The sequence below is a fragment of the Kwoniella europaea genome, chromosome 1 (genome assembly GCF_036810445.1).
Source record: "Kwoniella europaea PYCC6329 chromosome 1, complete sequence".
Classification (NCBI taxonomy): domain Eukaryota; kingdom Fungi; phylum Basidiomycota; class Tremellomycetes; order Tremellales; family Cryptococcaceae; genus Kwoniella; species Kwoniella europaea.
In genome coordinates, this window is record NC_089487.1 from 5,204,410 (window position 1) to 5,226,737 (window position 22,328).

At 43.6% G+C, this 22,328-nt stretch overlaps 6 protein-coding genes across 6 annotated transcripts; 4 read left to right on the top strand and 2 right to left on the bottom strand.

Annotated features, from left to right (window-relative positions):
- Positions 1-765: 765 nt before the first annotated feature.
- On the top strand, positions 766-8,385 carry V865_001972 (uncharacterized protein; the record flags this gene model as incomplete). Its single annotated transcript, XM_066225784.1, has 8 exons — positions 766-2,194; positions 2,261-3,621; positions 3,688-3,853; positions 3,907-5,638; positions 5,697-7,621; positions 7,756-7,938; positions 8,022-8,185; positions 8,266-8,385. The coding sequence occupies 8 exons, from the start codon at positions 766-768 to the stop codon at positions 8,383-8,385; spliced, it is 7,080 nt and encodes a 2,359-aa protein (XP_066081881.1).
- A 517-nt stretch (positions 8,386-8,902) lies between these two features.
- Positions 8,903-9,812, bottom strand: V865_001973 (uncharacterized protein; the record flags this gene model as incomplete). The annotated part of the gene is made up of 4 exons (XM_066225785.1): positions 8,903-9,016; positions 9,086-9,204; positions 9,279-9,518; positions 9,581-9,812. The coding sequence occupies 4 exons, from the start codon at positions 9,810-9,812 to the stop codon at positions 8,903-8,905; spliced, it is 705 nt and encodes a 234-aa protein (XP_066081882.1).
- A 390-nt stretch (positions 9,813-10,202) lies between these two features.
- V865_001974 (uncharacterized protein) lies at positions 10,203-10,979 on the top strand (the record flags this gene model as incomplete). Its single annotated transcript, XM_066225786.1, has 3 exons — positions 10,203-10,282; positions 10,355-10,483; positions 10,547-10,979. The coding sequence occupies 3 exons, from the start codon at positions 10,203-10,205 to the stop codon at positions 10,977-10,979; spliced, it is 642 nt and encodes a 213-aa protein (XP_066081883.1).
- Positions 10,980-11,506: 527 nt separating this feature from the next.
- Positions 11,507-14,902, bottom strand: V865_001975 (uncharacterized protein; the record flags this gene model as incomplete). The annotated part of the gene is made up of 13 exons (XM_066225787.1): positions 11,507-11,560; positions 11,625-11,762; positions 11,863-12,123; positions 12,247-12,543; positions 12,611-12,710; positions 12,795-12,973; positions 13,042-13,131; positions 13,215-13,733; positions 13,836-14,183; positions 14,265-14,509; positions 14,579-14,714; positions 14,776-14,790; positions 14,858-14,902. The coding sequence occupies 13 exons, from the start codon at positions 14,900-14,902 to the stop codon at positions 11,507-11,509; spliced, it is 2,427 nt and encodes an 808-aa protein (XP_066081884.1).
- A 269-nt stretch (positions 14,903-15,171) lies between these two features.
- V865_001976 (uncharacterized protein) lies at positions 15,172-17,103 on the top strand (the record flags this gene model as incomplete). Its single annotated transcript, XM_066225788.1, has 1 exon — positions 15,172-17,103. The coding sequence occupies one exon, from the start codon at positions 15,172-15,174 to the stop codon at positions 17,101-17,103; it is 1,932 nt and encodes a 643-aa protein (XP_066081885.1).
- An 804-nt stretch (positions 17,104-17,907) lies between these two features.
- V865_001977 (uncharacterized protein) lies at positions 17,908-22,297 on the top strand (the record flags this gene model as incomplete). The annotated part of the gene is made up of 7 exons (XM_066225789.1): positions 17,908-18,262; positions 18,312-18,549; positions 18,603-20,590; positions 20,655-20,872; positions 20,935-21,028; positions 21,090-21,698; positions 21,768-22,297. The coding sequence occupies 7 exons, from the start codon at positions 17,908-17,910 to the stop codon at positions 22,295-22,297; spliced, it is 4,032 nt and encodes a 1,343-aa protein (XP_066081886.1).
- Between the last annotated feature and the right edge of the window lie 31 nt (positions 22,298-22,328).

Here is a 22,328-nt window from a genome sequence, read left to right on the forward strand (position 1 = left end):
TTATCTGCACATGTGCTTTTACAAACGCCACATCGATTCATGTGTGTAACTAACTGGTCAGTCACCATCAGAATCAAAATAAACACCTTTGACCCTGAACACTAATCCTAATCGAAAACTCTCTTATATTCGGTGTTGCTTTTCTCTGTACAGCGATATCAATCTCCCTGCTTGTGAATCAAGTAAGGAAGGATGGGTCCAGACTGGAACTGGGAACTGTCGATCTACTTACTGATCTTCATGATGCCGCAATTCTACCTTTTGGGTAAGATATCACCTAAATAAATGTCGATCAGGATCTAGGATGGGATCCTAAATTACCTCATTTATGTTGTAGGGATACGCGATTGACGACGGAATCAAATATTGATGGATGCCATCTTTCACCTCTTTGCGTTTGCACTTGCATTTGCCGATCACATCCATCCCATCCCATCCCACCCCTTACTGCCAACCCCCCATAACCCATAACAAACCGAGTTTACGACTCACCATCTGTACGACATCATCAACAGTATCAAGTACATAGCAGCAGATACACACGCATACAGATATCACCACGTTATACACGCTCTTTTACAAGAAAAACCATTACCGTTATAATCGGAAAGGGACCGTGATTGATCAATTGTTTGGGTTACTACCTCAACTCGTTGCCGTTGGATGGAAATACCAATGACAATCTTTCGCAGACCTACATTATCAAATCAACATAATCCCAACATTAACAACAGCGTCAGCGAAAACAATGAAGTAAATAACATCATGTCGGCGAATAATGATAACAATCGTATATTACATGAATCACCTTCATCAACCTATTCAGCTCGACTGGGCTTAGGTCCACCCATCTCAACATCCTCGTCCCAGCATGGAAATAGTCAAAGTGAAGATGTTGGAGTATCTGAGATACACGACTCGCCAGAAAAGAAGAGAAGATACCTGGAAGAAGAAATGGCATCTTTTGGACAAGCGCAGGGAGGTCAATTAGGGACCAGTCCCCCGGCAGGAAGGCAGGGCAAGAGACATGCACCTAGAGCCAAGAATGGAAGTTCAAGTGCCAGGATGGAGTCTACCGACGAAATTGAAAAGAGGAGATCGAGAGTCCTCGTAACGGAACAGAACACCCCTGGTCCTTCTACTTCACCTTCACCTTCTCCTAATATACGAAGTGAAACAACCGTATTATCTGGCCCAACGCAAGGAGGGGACGATGATGACTTTGAAGATCTGGAAGATGATGAGGACGAAGATGGTAGAAGAGATAGTATATTAGATAAACCTATCCCATCCAGAAATCCTACAAAGATATCTCCGTTAGCCAAGAGATTAGGGGAAGAACCACCTTTCATGTTACCTCATCCATCTCGTAATACGCAGACTTCCCAGACTTCCTTCCCCGGTGTCGTTATCGGTTCGTTCGCAGGTGGAGGTGGGACGACCATGACAGGTTTCGAAGGTGGTATGGATGATATACTCGATCCTATCGCCAATGCTAATGCCAACAACCAAGGGAGACAGGGACGTACCAGCGCAAATCCATCCACCACGACTCATACCCAGGCTGCACCCAATATAGCTCCATGGTTGATGGATGATAGTTCACCTTCTTCTGCTTCTTCCTCGAATACCGTCATCCACCAACCACCGGTCGAGATCGAACGTACACCAAGTACGAGAGGACCCGCGGCGACTCTACGCGAGAAAGAATCGTCTTCAAGAAAAGCTTCAGGCGTATTAAATCATTTCTCATCGGTACCTTCTTTACCTAAAATCAGGAGACAACCTACAACCGATACTTCAAATCAAAGTGAACTTGGACCATCTTCAAGAAATACCTCACATACTTCCATAACCACTCAGATACTTCAGAGTTCAGGTCAACAAACACCTTTAGCTTCTTCAAGTAGTAGTATAATTGAGGGAGGTTCAAGGCAAAGGAACAATTCGAACGATAGCTTACAGACACTTTCGGGGAACCAGAGATCGGCAAGGGATAATTCTCCTAAATTCGATACGGCGACAAATCAATCGTCTTCTTTTCACTCGAACAAATCCCATGGCACGAGTAGAGTGGGAAGGTTCGGAAGTACGGCTAGCTCTACGAGTGGATCAGGAGGAACGGGAAATGAAAAGAAAAAGGGATTCTTGGGTGGATTGCTGAAGAGAAGGACTGGTCCCAGTATATCTCTCGGTGAGTTAAATCTACCTTCGTTCGAATGATGTAGCTTGGCCAATTCTGACCTTTATTCTTGTCTAGGTTCTGTACCCGACTTTCAACCTCCTGAGACACTGAATCGTGGATCTAACGGTTCGACAAGCTCCAGAATATCTAATTCACCTTCTATCGGATCCATGATCAGCTCCACCTACGGAGGGCTATCCCCAGGTGATCGAATGACTTCAGATTCCTACGGACGTAATTACCGTCAAGGATCAAATTATATATCCGAAGGTGCAATTTCACCTTTACAAGAAATCGCTGAAACACCCTTCCACCTTGATATGAATCTCGACGATATGGAAGGTATCGTTGATCCTACCAAATCAGGTGTACAGCCTACTTTCGCTCGACCTCCACCTGCTACTCACAACTCCGGTACGACCGCTACGACTGAATCCACCGCAGGGTCTATGTCAATGGAAGATGCCCTGGCTCAAACCAGCAGTTTCGCTACTACCGTCAGTGGAGGTGAATCAAGTGGATCCGGAGGCTCGTCAGGCCAACCTCCAGCAACGGGTAGAAACCTCGTTGGTGAAGCTGAAAGAGTATCCGGACCATTTGTAAGAAATCCCTTCTCGACCGGAAGCTCAGTCGGTTCTTTAGACAACACCGCCAAGCCAAGCACACCACCTTCACCGCATACTCTTTCATCTAGACATGCTTTACCACCTACTACACAGCCCAGAAGACCTTCTCAGCTACGTAATGTGAAGATGGGATCAATCGATTGCGAGAATAGCGAGCCTGTCGAAGGTGCAACATGGCAACATCCCATCGCACCTTCGTGGGCTGCCGCCGGCCAATCCAGTCAGACTGTATTCAACGATCCGTTCGGCTCGACAAAATCTTTACCACCTATATTCGACGATAGTCCCGCCGGGGCGATACCTGAATCGCGCAAGCCGTCTGAAAGCACTACCGCTGATATGACATCCTCGATCTCAGCTTTGCCATCTCACATGGGTGGCGGTGCTGCGGCTGCGGCTGCATGGGCTGCACCGGAGTCATGGGGCGTAGAAGGTGATGAAGAGGAATCGGATGATGAATCCAGTTCGTCCGAGGAAGGAGTCGATGAGCAATGGGAAGGAGATACTTCCAACGTCACCGCTACTGCAAATGGCAGACAATCAGGCGGGGTTGAAAGTCTTCAAAGCCCCAGTACAGCATCGAGTGCACCCAAATCACCAGGTATGTCACCTGCAGGTACCAAGAAACCTCCTCCGTTCGGATTCAAATCTGCTCAATCGGGTTCTAGAGCCAGAAGTTCAAGTGGAAGACCCAGTACGGGTCAAGGTGGTAAAAGAGGAAAAACAGCTAGTGGACGTCCCTCAACTGCAGCGAAGTCGAAAGATGGTAGACCCGGTACGAGTGGAAGTATACATGGTGCTGCTGCAGTGGTAAGTCACCCTCTTTTTTCACATACCTTCATGAGGTACATAGTGATTGATTGTTGGGTGATGTAGCATTGGATACGTATTTACCGATCAGATGGTTCATACACCCTACATCAATTACCTATCAATACCACCACTGCAGAATTCATCGGCATCTTATCGGGTCAGAATGATGCTCCCCCAGGTAAAAAGATCACGACTAGTATGAAGCTGTATCTGCGTGAGAGAGGTCAAGGTGAGTTAGTATGCGATCCGGTTGAGTACCCAAGGCTGATGCTTAAGAAACAGATCGATTACTGCTTCCGTCTGAGAAACCAATTGCTATCCAACATCGACGATTGTTGCAAGCTGGTTATACGGAAGCTGAACATCCCGAAGAGATCGGTAAAGACGATATGGCCATTCTTTGTCGGTTCATCTACCAGACACCAGCTTTGCCTATCATGAACCCCGAAGAAGAGAGTTCTTACGATTCTTTCGAGTTCATTGATGTCGCCAGACGAGATCTACAGACAATTCCTATTTTCTTGCATCTCCACGCACATAATATCATCATCCTCAACGTGTCGGCAAATCCAATGACGGATATACCGTTAGATTTCATCCAGGCATGTACAGGTCTGAAAGAGTTGAGGATGTCCAATATGGCCTTGAAGAGAGTACCCAACAGTATACGAGCCAGTGCGACCTTAGCACGACTAGACGTCTCTTGTAATCGAATTGCCGATCTTGAATCCGTACCTCTAAACGAAGTCGAAACGTTGGTATCACTCAAGGTACAAAACAATAAACTTACCTCGATGCCCAGCTATTTCGCTCAAATGAAAGCTCTGAAATACTTGAATATCTCCAATAACAAATTCGAAACTTTCCCCTCAGTAGTCTGTGAAATGTCGAACTTGGTCGACCTGGATGTCTCATTCAACAACATCACTGAACTGCCATCGAAGATGTCCGATTTGAAATCGCTAGAACGACTGGCACTTTTCAGTAACGAGTTGACCAGCTTTCCACCTTCTTTCAGTACCCTGCTCAATTTGAGGATATTAGACGTACGACGGAACAAGCTCACTGATCTCACAGCGGTGTATGCTCTACCAAATTTGGCCACCCTCCAAGCTGATTATAACAACATCGTCACTCTTGATGCTCAGATCGGTGCAAATGTCCGTCAATTCAGTGTACCACACAACTCGATTACCCGATTCACGCTTGCTCCTCAGCCCAATATGGCTATGGTCACCTACAATCTCACCAATCTCGATTTGTCCCATGGTAAAATTTCTACGCTTGCCGATGAAGCTTTTAGTGGATTAATCAATCTTGTCAAGCTGAATTTGAATTTCAACCAATTCACCCGACTTCCAACGACACTTGATCGACTCAAGAACCTGGAGGTTTTCACATGTACCGATAACATGTTAAGTGATCTTCCAATAGGTTTAGGTAAACTACAGAAACTTCGAATACTCAATTTACACAATAACAACTTGAAGAATCTCCGGTCGGAACTGTGGGCCTGTGGATCTTTGGAAACTCTCAATTGCAGTTCCAACTTGTTGGAAGGTTTCGAACCTTTCCCTGAAGATTGGGAAACAGCCACAGGACTTCCCCGGTCTGAATTGACCGATCATTACAATGGGTCACCGCCAGTCACCACAAGTGGTCGACATCTGTATCTGGGTGATAACAGGATAACAGATGAGATTTTCCATTATGTCGCCAATTTGCCTCATGTCAGGACTCTTAATCTCAGTTTCAACGATATCTACGAGATACCTCCGGACACTATAGGACACTGTAGTAAATTAGAACATTTATACCTCAGTGGAAATAAATTGACGAGTCTCCCTGCGGAAGATTTAGAAAAATTGGTCAATCTCAAGACATTACATTTGAATGGTAACAAATTACAAACCCTTCCTTCGGAGCTGGGAGCAATCAAGACTTTACAACATCTCGATGTGGGAAGTAATGTGTTGAAATATAATATAGCCAATTGGCCTTATGATTGGAACTGGTAAGTCCTTACCGTGGATTTTGAAGTGTACACGATAGCTAATTCGCTTGTCAATTAGGAACTGGAATACCGCGTTGAGATATCTCAATTTGTCAGGAAACAAACGACTGGAAATCAAGCCTACTTCCGCTCAAGAAATGAACCACGCTTCCACTTTCCGAAAAGAGTTGTCCGACTTTACTGCGCTTACTCAGCTTCGAGTTCTTGGTCTGATGGATGTCACTCTGCGTATTCCATCTTTACCGGATGAAAGTGAACAAAAACGTGTACGAACCTCTTTCTCCGATATCAACAATATGGCATATGGCATTTCGGATATGCTAGGCAACAACGAACACTTAGGAATGTTCGATCTTGTCGTACCCAATTTTAGAGGTAAAGATGATGAATGTCTATTCGGAATGTTTGGCCGTACCACCCCATCTTTCAATGCTGGTAAAATCCCAAAATTACTTCAAGAGCTATTTGCCGGCCAACTGGTCCATCATCTAGGTAAACTTGGGAAAGATGAGGATATGGGTGATGCCCTGAGAAGAACTTTCTTATACGTAAATAGGGCATTGTTCGAGAGTTGTTTCACACCTGGAACGACCCGTAAAGGATCCGCTCAAAGTATGGCCAGTATCGACGATATGTTCCGTGGATGGGCGCCTGCAGTCGGATCGATCTACCGTACCGGATCGTCAGGTGCCGTCGTCTACTTATCAGGTAAAACGCTGCATGTGGGAAATGTCGGTGATATCCTGGTAGTCGTATCGAGAAAAGGAGAAGCCGAGCTATTATCTAAGAAACATGATCCTACCGACCGAGAGGAAACGGCTCGTATCCGACGTGCTGAAGCTTGGGTATCGACAAAGGGATTCGTCAACGACGATAAAGATATAGATATATCACGAGCATTTGGTTATTATCATAATTTCCCAGCTGTCAATACATCACCTGAAATTAGAACTCGACCATTGACGGAACAAGATGAATTTGTCATCATAGGTAATAATGCCCTATGGTCTAGATGCTCTTATCAGACCGCTGTGGATATTGCCCGAACGGAGAAACATGATCCTATGATGGCTGCTCAGAAATTAAGAGATTTCGCCATTTCCTATGGAGCTGATGGAAGTGTCATGGTGATGGTTGTCAATATTTCCGATTTGTTCTTTGGTCAGAGTGGACATAGACCCCGAGGCGTACCTGGATCGAATTTACCTTCCGGAGTTACAGATTCGACCACTGGAGAAATCGATAGTACAACTACTACTACCTCGGCGAACACTGCGCTAGCTAAAAGACCTATAACTAGACGAAGAGAAGAAGTTGGAGATAGGACGTTGAATAGATTACAAAGGGAGATTGAACCGCCGACAGGACAGATAGCTATTGTTTTCACGGATATAGTCAATTCGACTCATCTTTGGGAGACCAACCCTGGTATGCCCACGTCAATTAAGATCCACCATAATTTCATGAGAAGACAATTAAGATTGGATGGTGGATACGAAGTGAAAACAGAAGGAGATTCATTTATGGTTTCTTTCCAATCCGTTACTGCGGCTTTACTTTGGTGCTTCAATTGTCAAATCGGTTTATTATCTCAAGAATGGCCAAGAGAATTGTTAGAAGCTCAAGATGGGAAAGTAGTCTATGATTCACAAGGGTCTTTGATCCAACGAGGACTTAGAGTGAGAATGGGTGTACATTGGGGATCACCCGAGTGCGAACGTGATCCGATAACTCGACGAATGGATTATTATGGACCAATGGTTAATAGAGCTGCTAGGATAAATGCTTCTGCTGATGGAGGTCAATTGATGGCTTCTGGAGATGTGATCAATGAGATCACTTCTGTCAGAGAGTATTTGGAGACCAACGATGAAGAAGCTCTGAATGAACTTCAAGGTGATATCAAGAGGGAGATATTGGAGTTGAGAAGGATTGGGTTGGATATCAAAGATATGGGTGAAAGGAAATTAAAGGGATTGGAAGGTGAGTAAAAATGTCTTTGATTTACTTCGTTTCGTTGGGAACAGTAGACGTCAAAGGAGAGATCAAGATCGAGATGATCATTGGATTATTGAAGAAGGATAAGTCATGCTGATTTTTGTGCCGACTTCATATAGTTCCTGAAAAATTACATCTACTTTACCCTAAGACCTTATCAGGAAGACTGGAAATGTCCAACGACCTCCGAGCGGAAGTCGAAGTGAATGACGCACGTAAACTTGAACAGAGGCTAATCGACATTGAAGGCGTCAAAGGATTATCCTTGATCACTTTAAGATTAGAAGCTATATGTAATCTCGGTTCCACGTCTGGTTCCTCCTATCATCCGGATCTGCGAACTCGGATATTCTTTCTTTATCTCCTCCTGGATCGCCTCACGAAGGGAGAAAAGAAGTCTCTAGTACGAAGAAAGTTACTGGTGGTGTGACTTTACCACCACCGAATCTGAATCTGGGTCCAACGATAAGAGAAGATATGAATGATGAAGAGTTGATAGCGATCATTGAGAGTCTGACCGGTAGATGTGAAAATGCTTTATCTACTCTGGTAAGTTACCTATTATCTTGCGTGATACACGATTATATGATTGTACGATTGAGTGAGCTGATTTGGGTCTTTGTGATTAGTATTTGAAACAAGTTGGCGGGTACTCAACTGTCATGTCTGCTCTGGAAAAAGCCACTAGAATAGATTCGAAATTGATTACTCATGCGCTGTCATTGATGAATGGTGCGTTTGGAGGTTGAACAGAAAATGAATAAGGTGTTACGTAGGAGAAGGGAAGAGATAAAGATTTCTTGATATGTTCTTTCTTGTTATTGGATGATAAACGTGTTATCGTGTTTGTACTATTTCTTATGCTCTGTGTCTTTGTCTTTGGAATGGGTCGGAATTGCGGAAAAGGAAAAGGAGGATCCGCATTTGCAATTTTTAATTCTTCATTCTCGTTTTCATGTCATATGTCTCGCTCTGTTATGTTTTCCTTTTGTCGGCTTGTTCTTTAGTTTCTGGTTATGGATATCGATTTTATAGTTTATCTTGACATTAACACACAAGCATAATCACGCACATGAAAATGCATTGAATTTGATACTACACTTTGTTCCGCAATGGATCAGTATGCGAATCATGGACTGGTCCGTAATGATCAGCGGTCTATACTTCAACACAAAAATGGATATTTACAACCAGGCAAAGTATATGAATATATGTACAACGGTAATTTCTGAAGATTGAGATTAATCTGAGCGAGTCGAGAGGACTTCAATACCTCTCCTGGATCTCTTTTATCTTCTTTCTCTCAAATTTGTATACCCTATCCTCGAGGTATTGTAATTGATGATGTAGATCGATGAACAGGTCGGATGTGGTTGATGTCTGAATGACACCTGGGTTAGCTTGCCATATTGAACGATGTGGTGTATCCGCTATGACCATTCAACTTACAAATTCATTATATCTACCTAATAAGGTATTCAATTCCTTTTTCAATTTTGATAATTCCCTCGAAGTGTTTTGAGTTTGTTTAAGCGATGATACGAGATTGGGTTTAAGTGGAAGTAGTTCTAACAAATGTCATATGCAATAAGTAACTCTTCTTACTGTTGTTCACTTTTCCCGAGCTTAAGCTATTACTCACCCTCTAAATTCCCACTTCCTTGAACATCTTTGTTCTTCAATAAATCAATCTCCCTCAAATCCCTTTCTGCACCTCTGATATCGCCATATGCCTCCAATACCATAGTCAATTTGATTGCATCAGGTAACAAATTCGATTCAGTGATCCTCTCGTTTTTGTTCGATTCAATTGAATCTTGCTCTTGGTCATTTGTCAAGGTAGTTGTAGTAGGTGGGTTGAGTAATGGAAGATATTGATCATCTAAATATCCAGGATGAGTACACTGGTGATTCATGTTACTATAAGCACGAAGGATCACTCACACCCATCCAATAACCTCTTTATACCCTCACTCTCACTAGATAACCTCTCGAATATCTCTTCAGCCTCTTGTATCTGCCTAATAGCAGATTTCGAAGATTCCCCTTTCGCTTTTCCTCGAGTGAAGGACGGCTGGTCTACTATCGAAGGAGGGACACCGAATAGTTGAGCTTCGAGGGTACGTAATCTGATATCCAGCGGGAGCAATGGAGAGTCGGAGTTGGTGGATGACATGGTTGATGTATGAGCCCAGTCGTGGATGAATTGGCTGCAGTCCTACTACGCAAGATGTGGATGTCAAGAGTTGAAGAGCAGAACGAAGACAGTAACCGCACTGATCGCTCTCGACGCGTTTGTATACAGCAGCGTTACCCAGTCCCGCCTTACGGCCGGTACCTGACCTAACCTGTATTTAGCCAAGATGACTACTGGGAATCGAAATGGTTCGGGCATGTGCGTCAACGTCAACAATTTTGAACGAGTCGATGATGAATACTACTCACAACACAACACTGCAGGTAGCAATCATTCCTTCCTTCATTGTGGAAGCTCACTTTCCTTGTATCGTCCTGGGAAACTCCATAGTAGCAACAAGCCACGACATAGACATAAAAAATAGACAGAATGAGCACTTCCCTATCATCCAGACCGTTATTCGGGGGAGCCATCTCACTGGACTTACCGGCGGATTACATCGATGCCAGGTGAGTTGTCCTTTCCAGTCTAGTACTACCGGCTTAAAGCCCAAAGCTGATCCGTGGGTGTTCGCTGCAAAGTGATCTACGTCAGATTCCCGATAATCAAGAGGTATTCTTATCGTCCACGTCAGACACTGCGATCGTACTTGAAGTACTGGGGATGGTGGAAGATGGATTGGCAAGTACAGATCTATGGGAAGCGATCAAGTGGGTCCACGCCATAAAACCCTTTCGAACGATATCCAAGCTAATATCTATACTAATTGGTAGATTTCACTTCTCATCCATAGCTCACGATAACGCCTCTCTCCACTCAACGATCCTCACCCCTCCTCCCTCTTCATCCATTCCTTCTCAACCATCAGACGAATCATCAGCCACCACTCCCCAACCTTTGATATTAGGCGGTACACAGCGTATACATAAATTCTCACATAACCCCACCGGAGCACCTCGTCCAGGACATGAAGACGATACACCCGATGAAGTTTGGATTGGCGTCGCTCTATGGAGAATATGGTTGGAAAACCAACAGACGGGAAAGAAGAAAAAGGCAGACCTTGTTTTGAGCGTTAATGTAAATCTTTCTGCAGAGGGTGGTAAAGGGTTGGAGGAGAAGGAAAGAGTAGAGAAGTGGTTCGTCGGGGATTGTGTGAGGAGTTTGAAGGTTTTGGATTTTGGGTTGTTTGGGTATACCGATTAAGAACATGGATCGAAGAAAACGATGTTAGAATAGATCAATCAGTTGGATATGCTCAAAGCTGAATGGAGCTCTGCAATTCTAGACGATCGTTTCACCCTCGTTTGACACAGGCAAGGAAAGGATCAAGATCACGTCGTATCAAATGCCCATGATATCATCTGTCAGATGATAGCGAGATTATCATATACATATACATATCCATCCTAGGTAGATCGATATAAACTTTCAGTACTACAGATAGATATGCTCGCTATGATAATGCATACATGAATTGCACTTCCATGTTCGTATTCTTCGTATAATGATGCATACAAGAGAGGACAGGTCTTGACTTTTATACAATAGAAAGGAAAAAACCAGGTATCATTATCATGCTATATATTTTCGATCTGAAACCATCAACGCTCGTCATAACATCACAAACTCCTATTCGTATCATCATCGACTTGACATTTGCTTATATCTCACACAGTCACACATCCCCTCTTACAACACGGTTCGCTCATTTCGTTCGACTCAGATAACGACTAAGCCAAATATCGATAAGAACCCATATCGCTCGTTCTCTCCAAATACTCTCTCTGCAACAAGCAATCATTTCTCATCAGCATCATTCACCCTTCATATACAACATGTCACACTTACATCTATCAGACCTTCGATCCGTTTTTTGATCAAAGACATGGAAGGACTGAACCTAGTCGATAATTGATGTGCCACCTCTGATATCAAATCATTATGAGACATCTGTTTACGATCTTTCATTATTCTAACTATACATGCCTGTTCAACCAAATCGAAGATGATCAGTTTTCTATGCTCATTGAATTATGTATCTCAACGAACGGTGGATTGGGAAGTGAAAGTGGAAGTGTAGACCTACCTCAACCTGATGTCTCCTCTCTTCATCAACCATCTCCTGCGTCTCCTCCCTTTCTTTGGTACTTTCAACTTTACTTGCAACTTGCATGATCTTGATCCTCGCCAAGGGAGATGTGAAACTTTCATTAAATTCAAATTTGTCTGTTGGATTTATATCTCTTCCTTTAGGTATTTTCGTCAACACTCTAAATTTACCGCAGGCTAGAGATTGAAGGGTACGTATCAGGTCGGGGTCAGGTAAATCGGTTGATGTTTTTATTTCCTACAAAAACAAAAATATCACATGAGCATTTAAAAAATTAATAGGCTGATCCATAGGGAAGAATCCATCTGACCAAGTAAGGAGTGATGATCCTTTTTGGCCTTTTTGGGCAGTAGGACTTACAGGATACGATAAAGTCTCTCCACTCTTTGTATCTTCAAACAACAGCAGTACCACCAACGCATGAGTAGACAAGTTCAAATCGTGCGTCCTAGTCTTAAATCTGACTTTGACATCGGCTGTACCCAAATTACCTTGCCAAGTTAACCTTCGACCTGAATGTCTGGAATCGTAATATTTCTGAAAAGTTTCCATGGAAGGTTGAAGTGCAGCAGGAAATGTACATGTTGTGGTGGCTACTATCGGTTGAGGCCAGTAAGATGCTGTAAGGACGTTAACAGTCAAATCGATTGGTAAGGCCTGGACAGGCAACATTAGTACAATAAGTTTCTTATAACGAGGGTCAAACGCTACGCTGTGCACTCACTCCATGTCGGGTCAGATAATTCCTAAATGAGTTGGCACTTTCATTACTCAATCTCATATCTGTAAACATCCCTTCGAGTTTCTGAGTGAATTGGAATCCCCTATCAGACGAAACAGAAAACACGAAATATGTCAGATCGAGCTTACTCTCCCTCCATTTGTTCCACATGAATCAACAGACTTACATTTCCATCTTGAGTTTCGTGACCATCTGTTTCTCCGAATCGTCACTCGCACTCCTAGCATACAACAATCTTCTCGCCAGGTGATTCTTGTAATATCTCTCGAATTTATCTTTATCAGACAAAAACCTGAATAAGACAATGGTCTTTTCCAATGCCGATTCGATCTCGCTGTCGGACCTCTTGAATTGGAGAGAGAAAACCAGCGCATCAGCTGAGTACATTATTGTCAACTGGACAATTCACTCACTGCTTTCGTACCCTTCTTGAGATTCTCGTCGATGAACAAAGATAAGTATTCGGGTGCACGTGGGTTGGCATTGATGAATGATTGGAATGCCTATAGGAAGACGATGGACATATCAGCTAAATGTTTTTACCGTGTGAAACTCTTTCGTGATTGAAAAAGTTAAGAAAGCTCACCTCATTAATCGAAACTTGAACCTGTTTATCACCCATGAAAGCAGTTTCCAACAAGCCATCAAACTTATCTTTCAGCTCTAAAACATCTTGAACCCATTTCAAAGCGGAAGTTAAAGCATTATTGGCCGGTGAAGTAGCTTTTGCCTTTTCCTTGCCTTTACCTTTCCCATCTTCGGCAGCACCATCATCATCTTGACCTAATGTAGATGGACCAGGTTGTTCCAACCTTTCTTGATTGACCGCTTTCCCCCTTTCTTCAATATCCAATCTCAGAGCATTCCTCAGAGATGTCTTTCCTTGATCTTTAGGTACTTTAAGGAAAAGGACGTATAACCGACGTAAATCACTTATTCGATCTGAATCTAACATCGTTACCAATCCACTTCCTGGCATATCTAAGATGGTCTGTAAATGCGGTGTGAGCAGATTTGCTACTAGAAGTTCCTGTAATGCGTTGTGGGTTACGGTAGATAGGTAATGGACTGTACGATCTGCTTCCTCTGCCAGACGACGTTCGACCTAATAAGGAAGCAATAATTGCTTTAGCTCATGAATCCATCTTCGCATTCACGATGGCGTCCCGGCAGGATGATGAGAGCAGACGAGAGACATTTCACTTACCCTTCTGAGATATGACGCCGCATCACCTTTATCAAGCTCATCAATAGCTTCCAACTCGTAGAATTCCGCTGATCTCTTCAAGAACTCAGGTTCGAAGTCCATCAAGTAAACATTCTTCCCACCTTCTCTTTCCGATACATGCAGCCTGAGTAATATATCTGTACATTCTCTGATTGTCGATCGGGTGATTGTCTCTCCATCCCTTTCTAATTGGACTTGCGATAGTAGCGTTGATATCAAGTGAGTGTGAATTGGGTATTTGGACGAACGGATGATATGTAGGAGAAAGAGGGTGAGACCGACATCGTATATCAATGGTAAGCCATTAGCTGTCGAGTAACCTTTATCCTACGGTCATACAAAATATCAGTCCTATTATCTCCCCAACAGTCGATATGTAGCTTGATACTAAGCTATTAGTCAACTTACCATATATTTCAATATATCCCTTATCTTCCTCATCGAGCCTGTATGATCCTCCCAGGCGCTCTTTATAGCTTTCAAGAATCTATCACCTTCCAAAGCTCTCTCTATCGCTTCTGCTCCACCACCCAATTTACCTGCTCCCCTCGTACCGCCCGACCTAGGGAAGGTAGGTACGATCTTCTCTTCTGCTAATCTGTCTAGGTATTCCGATATCAATGCTTTTACTCCGTTATACAGCTGGTCACCGTCTACCATCATGCCGCAGCCCATTTCAGATGAGCATATCACCCAGCGGAGATGGAGGGAATGATACTCACGTTTATGCAAAACCATGTTATACCCATACCTATAATGTTCCTCATAAGATAGTTTCGACGCGTTATGATTCTGGATCTCCCTGATGGCATAGGCAAGCTTCGCCCATGTATCTTTGATGGGAGTTTCCGAAGTGGGCTAAGATGGGGTACGGAGTCAGCTATCGGCTGTTCTGTGGTGAAAGGAGAAGCTGTCTTACTCGTTTGGGTGGTCGCTATATAACGGCAACAGATACCTTGAATCAGCATGATCATTGGGATGGGCCGGAGCAGTTGACTCACGATCTTGGGTTTGCCCCTTCGAGCAGCTCCCATTGACATTGCCATGGTGATGGATCTGAGTTTTTTGACCACTCGGGAACTGTCCGAGGACTCTCTGGGATATCTGACGAGTGTGACGAGATTTTAAGAGATGAAGAAAGTTGGAATGATGATGATGATGGTGATCCACCAAGTCACGTTGTCGCCGCTCGGACTTTTTTATCCGAACATCTATCTCCCGTTGACTATAACATTTCTCTCATCTCGACTTTTTTATCCTCTTCTTGGTTTCCACATCTCTGCATATACCATCGATACCAGCTACTACACCAGCCATGTCCAGTGCACAACGGAATGCACTGTATGTACTACGTATGGTATGGAGGGACCCACAAATACAAATACCACTCGGTAGAAGATCAGTATCCACAGCAACAGCAACTGTACCTCTCACCATACAGCCTGACCACTCATCTTCAACCACCTCTACTTCCACACCCCCATCCACATCTCCCATCGACAACGACCATTCACTCTTTCCTATCGATACATCATCAACCACGTCGACACCTTCATTTCTCGAATCGGAGTCTGATGAATATACCACTGCCAATCTCCTTCTTCCCGAGAGACAACTCCATCCAGAACCTATCCCTTGGCCTACTCTATTCCCCAATTCCAACGTCATTACACCACAGTCTAAATTCTGTGATCCGATATACAGACTAGTCGCTAGAGATCGATACAAAGATGCTCTAACAATATACAAAGAGATCTTGTCCCACAACACCAGGATACAGAAAGGCTTGTTGGGACATTCGATAAGAATACAACATCGACATGAATATTTGAAACCTGCCATAAGATCTTTAGTCGAAGGTGATCATCAATCTACTTTGTTATGGTTGAACATCTATCCTAATAGACCAGCAACCACCAACCATCCTGTGTTAAAAGAAATCTGGAAACCTGTTTTGGACATGGTGATTAATGAAAAAGAATCGTTCAAGGAGGATCCTCAATTTTTACAAGAGTTTATGGTATTAGTTGGAAAGAAAGGATTATTACCTACTTTCCTACCTCAGTTATTACCTCATTTGACCTTCGCTTTCCCACCTGAAACCTCACTTAGGATATTGGGAGAAAGCATAAAAGCATATGTGAATACGACTACTTCGGATAGTTCCCAGACGGAACGAGCGAGATATCAAAAAGATATCGTTCAACCTCAACTTGTAGCTTGGTGGGGATCTTATCTGAGAAAATTGATTATAGCTGGATGGAAGGAACAAGCTCTGAATCTAGTACATAAGAAACCTTTTGGTGAATCTGGAGAATGGGATGATATCACGAGGAAATTCATAGATGAAGAATTGTTGGAGGTTGGACGTAAAAAGAAAGATGAATCACTTCGAATAACGGATACTACCGATATCATCCAACGGATTCGAGCATCTTTAAGAGATTTACCTACACCGACAGAATTAGCTACATTGATCAGAGCGTTGTCACATCCTCTCATCGCTCAGGAGCATCCTACTCTGTTGAATCGGTTCAGATCGAGATTCATCCGACCACTTTCAATCGATCTCCAAAGGAGAAGGGATACACCTACTATTCAAAACAAATCATGGATCCATTCGGAAATCATCAATCTACAAAAGGAAGGATATCATCATCAGGCTGTAGATCATTTCAGAGAGAATTTCTTCTGGGTCGGATTACCACCTCTCGAAACGATTTATGAAGAACCGAAAACTCCAATAGGTAATCCGAGATCGAAGACCCTACCGAACATTCAATTGATAACTACCATCATACCATCAGTGATATATACATTACCACGACCTAAATCCAAGACAGTCAAACAATTCTATTCGTCATATATGTCTATGTTAGAGACCACCCCACCATCCCTTCGACCAAACCAAGTTACATATTCGACGTTATTGAGAGAATTAACTCATCATTCGGGATCGATGATTGGATTGTTATCCTTAAGGGGATTGATAGAAAAAGGAATAAATCCCGGACAGGAGAGTTATGCGGCTGTTTTGTATGCTTTGGCTGGACGGAGACACCCTGAGCAGATGTGGGATCTCCTCGACCAGGCGGAGAAAGAGGGGATGGTGGGATTAAGAACTTATAGAGGTCTACTTGCGATACTGGTAAAGACGGGGTTGGCACGAGAGGCAGAGAGGGTGTTTTGGAGGGCAAGGGAGAAGACGGGAAGGGAGGATGTATTTGATGAATTGGATGTGAAGTAGGCAAACGCTGCGTGTTTCCGTAGATTGGATGTATAAATAAAAGTATTTTACATGCAACGATTTTTCGTATCAAATCATAATCCATCCACTTCTTCCAATCAACACTCAATCAATAAGGATCAATAACGCTCAGGGCAACGACATACAGTACATCAAGTTTGTAAAAAAATTGGTTTGTTTCGCTTTTTACAGCAAGGAGACTTTCGTCACCTTTGTCGGTTGGTCCCAGGGCTAGGCGACCACCCAGGAGGCGCAGATCACAGCGTGCGGGGTCAATTCCCTCAGATGTCCTTGCACCATGTGCAACTGGGCAAGCCCCCGATCCGTCTTTCTACCTCCTGGGTTGGATAAAGGAATGGGAGCGCTTATCCCCTCCCGCGGAGAGGTAAGTACCGACGAAGTGACCAAATTTTGAAGGACCAAGTGACGACAAGTACTATAAACAAGTTATGTAGTACAGCTCCTGATAGGCTCCATACTAAATGTACCGCCGCAAGTTCCTTTTGTGAACCCATGCATGGCGACTTGGAGTTAAATCGCGGCATGAAGGAGGTGTACGTATGTTGAAAACCGTCGTTATTCCCTACTTTGCCACATACTCACAGCCACAACTCAACTTTGGTCACTGGTGCCCCATTCCCATTCGACTCCCTTGGTTGTTGATAATTCGACAATCCCCTGTCATCTGATAACGCTCATCCATGATCTACTGCAACAGCACTACATCCCAGCATCTCTACACCAGAATGACCACTCCACCCTCTTCTACCGCTATATAACGCAATCTGCGTCGAGCAAACGACAATGACCGATTTCCTAGGAGATAGTCCACCTAGACCTACCACTGTCATTCCAGGTCAATGGATCATCCAGCTCCCTTCACCTGACACGCAGATATACATCCACAGATATAAACGGGCTCGTCTAGATAACGAAGCAGGACCGTCAAATTACGAACTAGAGGATGTCATACTAGACCCTTTCGAACGAGCTTGGAGGAAGATCAATGATAGCCCAAATGATCAAATATTCAGTGTCAATAACCTGGAACGACCTTGTGCTATCATATCCCAAACACCTGTTGAGGAGAAGAAAGAGAAGGTGTTATGGTTGTTCACCACGGATGATGATGAGATTGTACCTCCAGATGGCCTTGAGGGTGAGTTCTCTCAGAACATACTAAATCATGCTGACATACATTCCTACAGAAATCACACCACATCTTCTACCAATAAGTATCACTCAATTGGTCACTTGTCCCAAACATGGCCATGAACCCACATGTCTTGATTCGCAACCTTCCTCGGACACGAAATCAATGTGCAGTGTCAGTCTTGATAATTCGCAAGATGTCGCTCGTCATTTAGATTTGCTAGCTTCCGCTTTAGCTGAGAAGATGGCTTGGAAGAGGGGTACTAGACTTATCATGGACTCGAAATCCCATCTGTGAGTATGGCTAGACTCAATTTCCAAGACTACGCTGACCTGCTCTTCACCAGTCAAAGTTCACTCAAAGCAAATATACGACCAATCTCATCCTCCCGAATGCTTCTATCGGTCAGACCGTCCACACACCCCATCTCGACCTCTCCCACCACTCCCCCACCTCTTCGACTCCTCCCTTTGGGTCTTTCAGCTCTACATATATCCTCTACATCTCCTACATCCACACAAGATCGTCATCTTGCATTGACATTCGACTCAGCCTTAGGACATACATGGAAACATGGTCGATCGGAATCTCGTACCCGTTCTCAAATCACTGGTGAAGCATACTCAGATTGGTCGATATATTGGGTACCACTATCCACACCTCCGTCATCTAAAGGGAAACTCACACCCAGACAATTAGTAGAGAGGTGGAAAAATTCTCAGGGGGTATTGACCATTTGGCCAACTCACCTTTCTGAACCTTACTTCACTACAAGATATCCCAAGGGAAAGAAATCGGTGGTCCGACCGCTTCAACCTAAATCATCGGATTTACTTGATATTTCGACTGGTGTATTCGATTTCTTATCCAGCTATAAGGAGCCAGATCCACCACTGGAGCACGAAGATGATGAAGATGAAGAAGCAGATGAGAATATAGATGTTGAATCAACAGTCATAACTGCTGAACCTGAACCTGAACCTATTGGGATTGATGGAGGAGGATCGGAGAAAAGTGATATGGATGATTTATTTTCTGAACATTCCAATTCCAATTCCAATCCCAATTCACCTGCACCTACGATACCATTACCCATACCCCCACCAGATCCAATACTAGACCAAAATGGTCTCGAACCTATTTCGATCTCAGTAGACGAGGACGATACGACGAACTTCATCAGTATGAACATAGACATGGACATGATTAATGAGAACCGTCATTTATCGAGAAATGCTTCTACTACGAATGGTTTGGATAATGCTCAGAAAGAAGAGATGGTCACGGAAGATGATTTTGCTTTCTTTGATTCGCCTACAGATCAGATAGCAAACGAGGGTGAATTTAAGGAATTTGCTCAGGAGAATCAAGTGGCGGAAGACGATACGATGATTTTAGAAATGGATCTACCGTCTGTGTTGAGCGTACAACCTGATCTCACCTTGAATATAGAACAAGATCTGTCGCAAAATCAGACATCCACACAAGATGCCGCTCTTCCACTTGAAGCTCACGATCTACCTACATCGAGCTCTTACCTCAACCCGACACCTCAAGTGAATGATGAGAACATGCCTCCTCAAGAAACACCTCATCCAATTGCTGCCGATGTGACGGCACTTCCCCCTCAACCACCTTCACCAATTCCATTGCCTTTCCAGCGGTCGACCAACGACCTCATCCCACTTTCATTCTCCCCTCTGCCTCTTCTTCCCATATCCGACTCGCCGTTCCCCTACTCTCTTCCTACTCCAGCACCTACACCTTCAAGCCTAAACTGGGACCTGGTCGAAAGGCTCCAACCGCCTAAAACATCCGTCCCTACTTACGCAAATGATTGGAAGATGGACGAGGAAATATCTGAGATTGACGAAGAAGAAATGTACACTGGTCCACCAACACCCGAATCAGCTTATACCTCATCTGACGAAGATGAGCGAAATACCGTTATCAATGACAAGAAGAGATTATCGGAAAGTAATGGTACAGAAATTGAATTTTCCGGTGTGAGATGTATAGCTTCGGAATGGGTTTATCTCGCTTACGAATTTGGTTATGGGGTCGACGGTGATCGATTGAAGGAGTTGATGAGGGATTGGAATCCTTCTTGGATCAGGAATATGACGGTGTTACCGCCTACTCCACCTGCAGAGGCGGTAGATAGAAGTTGGAACAAAGGGCTAGATCTGACGAGATTTGTCAAAGAGATGATAGGCAATAGAGCTCTGAGGCAGATGTTGGATTATTCGGATAACACAACTTCAACCATTCATAGTGATATGATGGGATTGTTGATACTTGATGGAGGTATCACACTTTCCGATCTCAGTAAGGGTACGTCATCTACTACTTCCTCTGATGTGCAGAGTGATACTGATATTGATTCCTGCGGATGTAGAATCGAAACAACGCTTTCTGCCACAACCTCACATCTCAGCTGGGTATCATAACTACACTATCAACCTGTCCATCCCATCACTTCAGTATTGGAGCGAACTTGGCTTACAGCCTCATGGTGGATATAAGGATGTAGAAGCCATAATACTGTGTGAGGATACCGATGAAGCGAGAGGGAAGGGGAAAGAAACTGGTATAGGTATGAAAAGGACATGGGAGGTGAGTCCTTCATCATTCATTCAATCATAGAATCGAGAATACTGACAGTTCTGGTGATTCAGGAATTACACTTGGGAAGTCATCATATAGCTGAGATTGGTGGTGCAACGCAAGGCGTCATTTCCGTCCCTGCTTCAGTATTCTCAGATGCGGTCGGTGAGTTTATCAAATTTCTGGGACTACATGATAGACTTGTGCTCAATTTCGTTTGAACTAGCGAACCTGATGAACCAGTCCAATACCCATACCGTCCTGTACATCCTCCTACCCCCCTCGACCACCATATTATCATCCCTCCTCAACAGTCTATTCAATATCTCTCTTTCACCTTCGTCATCTACCGTCATTCAGCTTGTTCCGCAATGCGCTCTCAACCCATCATGTTATCGGGAAATTGCATTTGAAGTATACGACAGAATGTCAGAACCCGTCAAAGAAATCAATGCTCGATCAATATCTGATCCTTATGGATTATCGCAACCTTCCACATCGGATGATCATCTCACACGTCAGGCATTTACCTTGGCACGAGATGAAATCCCCACGCCGGAATTTAGCATGTCTTGGCCTCTGAAATCGTACGATGTATTGAATAATCATCGATCTATACATGCCGTGTACGATTTCGATGAGGATTTAGGAGTGATGATGGGTTTCATAGTTGATGATCTTGGTGAATTGTTTGATTGGATGGTTTGGGACGATCAGATAGACGTTGGTGTGGATAAAATATGGAAATGGATTAAAGGGAAGAGTGACGATTGGTTGATTAATTGGAGATTGAACGTTATGAGGGTTGGGAAGATGTATAGTGATGAATTGAAAGGTGAGTTGTTGGTCGATGTAGCTTGGACTGAGGACGTGTAATGTTGATTAAATATCTTGGTATTATTAGCTTGGAGAAAGATATTAAACATTTCCCAGGCATCAATCACACTTCTCACTACGTCTTACGATCTCAATGGTGAACCTGACGTCCACGACATGGATGATATTCCTAGACCAAAGGGATTTGCCAATATCCCATTAACCACTCTAAACGATCCGAATTCGCAAATTGTCGATTTGTCCCTATCAGCTCAATTGACTACTTTACCTTCAGTCAAATTACCCATCGATTTGGAAGTACCGAATCGCAAAGATGATGAAGAAGTGGAGATTGTTTATCCAGTATCATCATTTATCCTTACTCACCCTTCATCATTACACGAGAAATATCGATCAACGGTGTATAATCTCCTACATCGTAATCAATCGCATGGGAAGAGAGATCTGGATACAGGGATGGAGGATGAATTGGAAGAAGAGATATATAGGATTGGATGTTTGATTGAGTCCAGATGGGGAGTCAATGGTGGATTGGCTGGATTGATACGGGTCGGAATGAAAGGTTTGAGTAGTTTAGCACAAGGCGGAAGTGATTGATTAGTTGGTTGATTCTGTATGTATATTAGCG